The following is a 3547-nucleotide window of genomic DNA, read 5'->3' on the forward strand; positions in this document are numbered from 1 at the left end:
ATCCCCCCCAAGCCCCTTCCCTCCCCCCTCCTCTTCTACCACACCAGATTTACCAGCTGATGGCAGCTCTAGTAGATCAGTATCAGCCGATATGCCTCCTTAAATATTTGTATTGGTGCCTAAATTCTCTATTGGTGCACCCCTAAAAGTTTCTGTTGCAAAGAACTTGGAAACCCATAGCTGTAGTTTTTGCATTTGAATTCTCTGGGTTTATCTTGTGAATCATGTTTTGTAAACTTAATTGTGCTAACACTGTGGCACCATGCAGCACCTTTTGAAGGGATCTCATGGCACCCTGGCTGAGAGTAACTGCTCCAGGGAAATCATGGGGAAACTCCAGGCACTTTCCACTGGAGACAGTTCAGTAGCTCTGCAATGTCTGAAAAATGACCATTCTACTTGGAACACTTGGCAGTGTACATGCAAATACTTCTGAACTGTGACAGTTGTGAAAACATTGCCAATCACTGACCTTGCAATGGTTTGATTATTGTATGTCTGTGCCCTTAGAGCACTAATTTGGGACTAATGTTTGCCTTAGTTACTGATCTGTAAAATCCCTCTGATAGGACCAGTATCGCTCTTCTAAAATAGCAACATTTGAACCATCTTGCCTCTTTCTATGCAGTTCTATTGGTATTATCTCAGTGACTGGTGTCATGATCATGCCAAATTGCCAGTGGCAAGAACTCTTAAGAGAAGAAATGAGTGGTCTGAACTGTCAACTAACTAGTTGCTGTTCCCTCACTTTGAGTTTGGGATTGGGGTAGCTTCCCCTACAAGCTGGGTCTAAAGATGGTATTCTCTACCCATTGGATTAGCATAAAGCCAACTCCAGAGTTGCATGGTTCTTGTGTATGTGGGGGGAGAGGGGGTACATGAGACTTCTGCAGTCTTGTCCCATCTTGTCTTCACCTTGCTCTTCCTGAGCACTAAGCAGATGGATGGATGTACCTCAGGAGGGCAGGTGCAGATGCACTGAAACTAGAGTCCCCTTCTACACAGGTAATTTGGATCTACATGGAGAAGAAATTCATGTGGACTGGCTCAAACCAGAGATGAAGCAGAAGCTCCGTAACAGCTTGGGGAAAACCTCCTCTGAAGGCTTGAAGCTTGGTTGTGATGGTGGTGCTTCGAGCCAGAGGCCTGATGGCCCAGTGCCTTCCCCCTTGCATGTGCCGCTCTCCAGCATGTTGGATTACCTCAGTGCTTTGTGCAAGAAGCAGCAGCTGGGGGAACCTGTGTATCTGACTAAATGTGTCCAAGTGAATCCTGATGGCTGGATGAGGTTCTGGTACCAGGTGGTGATTCCAGGCTATCCCTCCCCTTTCCGTGGATTTATATGGATCAAGCCAGACCAGTCTGGCTTGGGTGAACATGAAAAAGCCAAGAACGCTGCAGCATTTCAAGTACTCAAAACTTTAGGTGAGTCCTTACACAGCCTTGTGGGGCACGTGCATACACATTCTGCTCAGGGCAGTGAAAAATTCAGGGATTTTATTTTCACTTTAATGACAAGCTTAGTCACTCCTGCATGTTCCTTCCACTGGGGTATAAAGGGATTGCTGACCTTTCCCTGCAAGGGCTGCATATTAGCACATGTGAAAGACTTAAACTGTTGTGAGACAATGTGGGAAATGTGTTTGTAAAAGCTTGGGGGAAGTCTGGAAAAAGACCACAGTAACTTGTAACAGCTTATCACAGAAAGATTCTTTCCCCTCAAGAGGGGGATTGCTGGCTATTGTGGGGAGTGGTGGGGTGAGGAGAGGCATGAAAATTTCAATAGTGCCTTTTTGCTAGCCCTCTGGGATGGGGCATCCCTACTATCCCAGGATGCTTTGGACTAAAAAGACACGCAGGAATGAGATGTTGGAAAGTACCTGGTACAGGCGGGGAGGGGGGAAACTGAGCTCAAGTGGCTGGTTAAATGCTGCTTTTGGGAAGAGTAGTCATACAGAGATAAGGGAAGACTTTGGGATTTTCTGATTTGCATCACTCCTGTAGGAGCAAATGGCTTTACACTTTATTTTCTCTCCCCAACAGGCTGCCCACTGTTTTAGGCTGACTGCTTCTACAGAACTTCATGCTTTCCTTTTCTGCTCCTGTGACCCTGTAGGAGCAAGCTGACCGCTTCGGTGTGGGGATGTGCTGCAAGAGGCTGCTGTTTATTTCAAACTTGTTTTGTAAGCTGGTCTTACAAGACGGGAACACAGTCATTCTTTGAGGAGGCTACTCCTGCCTCCTTAATCACTAAGTTTCTTGTTGTTGGGTTTTTTGTTTTTTGTCCCATCAGGGTGTTTGTTTTATGCATACATTGTTTAGGTTTAGTGTCTGTGTTGTCTCTGCTCCAGCTTTGCTCAGAGGAACTGATCAAGCCAGAGGATGGGGGCAGCATGTAGCACTTTTAATTCGCATATTGGAGGGGCAATGTATGCTAGGCCATAAAAGAGGAGAAAAAGCTGCCCAGTTCAGTGTGGTGGGGGGGGTCATTTTCCATCTCAAAGTGTGTGGTGTTTGTTCTATGGTTTGGGAGAGGCTTGAACAGTTCATTGCATGAGACTGTGTAGACTTGATTTTATCTAACCTTGCTGAAATGGGGAGCCCAGGGCCAGTGTTCCCGGGAGGGACTGCAACCCCACAGAAGCTCTGATCAAGGCGCTACTTCCCTCCCTTAATCATGGAGGTTAAAGATTGTTCTGTTTTAAATTCCTGCCTGAACATTTCCCTAGGCTTGTTTTTATATAGTTTGACTAATTCTGTTGAAAGCTTTGTTTATTTTAGATGTTTTGAGTTTTCTTCTGACTTTGGACCAATAGGATTGGACTGATGTCCTGCAGATGAAGAAGGTGAAGGCACTGTACTCTGAATGGGAAATGCCACCTGAAATACTGCCTGCTTCCTGGTCAGCCCTCCTAGGAAGAGTCCAGGCCCAAACTGTTGGCGTTAGAAGTGTCCAGGGGTCTCTAGGAGGTTTTTTTTGTTGTTTTTTTCAGGCATGCATGTTGACTAAGCTGAGCCATGAGCAGGATATAAAAGGGATCCCTGCACCTTGTGCTTTGAATGGCAGGGTTATGTTCAATGCGGTGATTGAACTGCTTTTTAACAAAAAAAAAAAAAAAAAGTCTGATCACCTTTCTAATGAAACAAAATATTTATGACCTAGGAGCTGTAAGGTAATGGCACTTGTGGTCTATTCCAGCTACTCCCCAATGGCTCCTATAATGCATGCAGCTGCATATGAATGAGTCCCCTTCAACTATTCACTCTGAATCATCAGAGGTTTGTATTAAAGTAACCTGGAAGGCAATTTCTAGATCACGTTGTCATCTTTTTGAAGTGTGGTGTGCTTTGTTGGTTCCTTTACTGCTAACATACCAGGAAACAGCGTCTGGGACTCCCTTAGGTAGAATGGATTCTGCCTTTTGGTACAAGTTTGGCTTGGGTTTGCATGCCTTCTACTCCATCTTGTGGAACAGAGGCTAAGCCTACAGGCTTACTAGCTGCTGACCAAGGGCAGCGGCAGCTGCTGCCATCACCCTCATGCAAA

General features: G+C 45.6%; 1 protein-coding gene across 4 annotated transcripts in view; it reads left to right on the forward strand.

Annotated features, from left to right (window-relative positions):
• DND1 (DND microRNA-mediated repression inhibitor 1) overlaps window positions 1-3301 on the forward strand; it is a 19724-nt gene extending 16423 nt beyond the window's left edge. For all 4 annotated transcript variants that reach the window (XM_006034148.1, XM_006034146.2, XM_006034147.1 and 1 more), the window contains exons 4-5: window positions 1006-1425; window positions 2044-3301. In XM_006034148.1, the coding sequence (XP_006034210.1) occupies window positions 1006-1425; window positions 2044-2060 (437 nt within the window). In that variant the 3' untranslated portion in view covers window positions 2061-3301. The remainder of the gene's footprint in view (window positions 1-1005; window positions 1426-2043) is intronic.
• The last annotated feature ends 246 nt before the right edge of the window (window positions 3302-3547 follow it).

This window comes from Alligator sinensis, unplaced genomic scaffold (genome assembly GCF_000455745.1).
Source record: "Alligator sinensis unplaced genomic scaffold, ASM45574v1 scaffold14_1, whole genome shotgun sequence".
NCBI lineage: Eukaryota > Metazoa > Chordata > Crocodylia > Alligatoridae > Alligator > Alligator sinensis.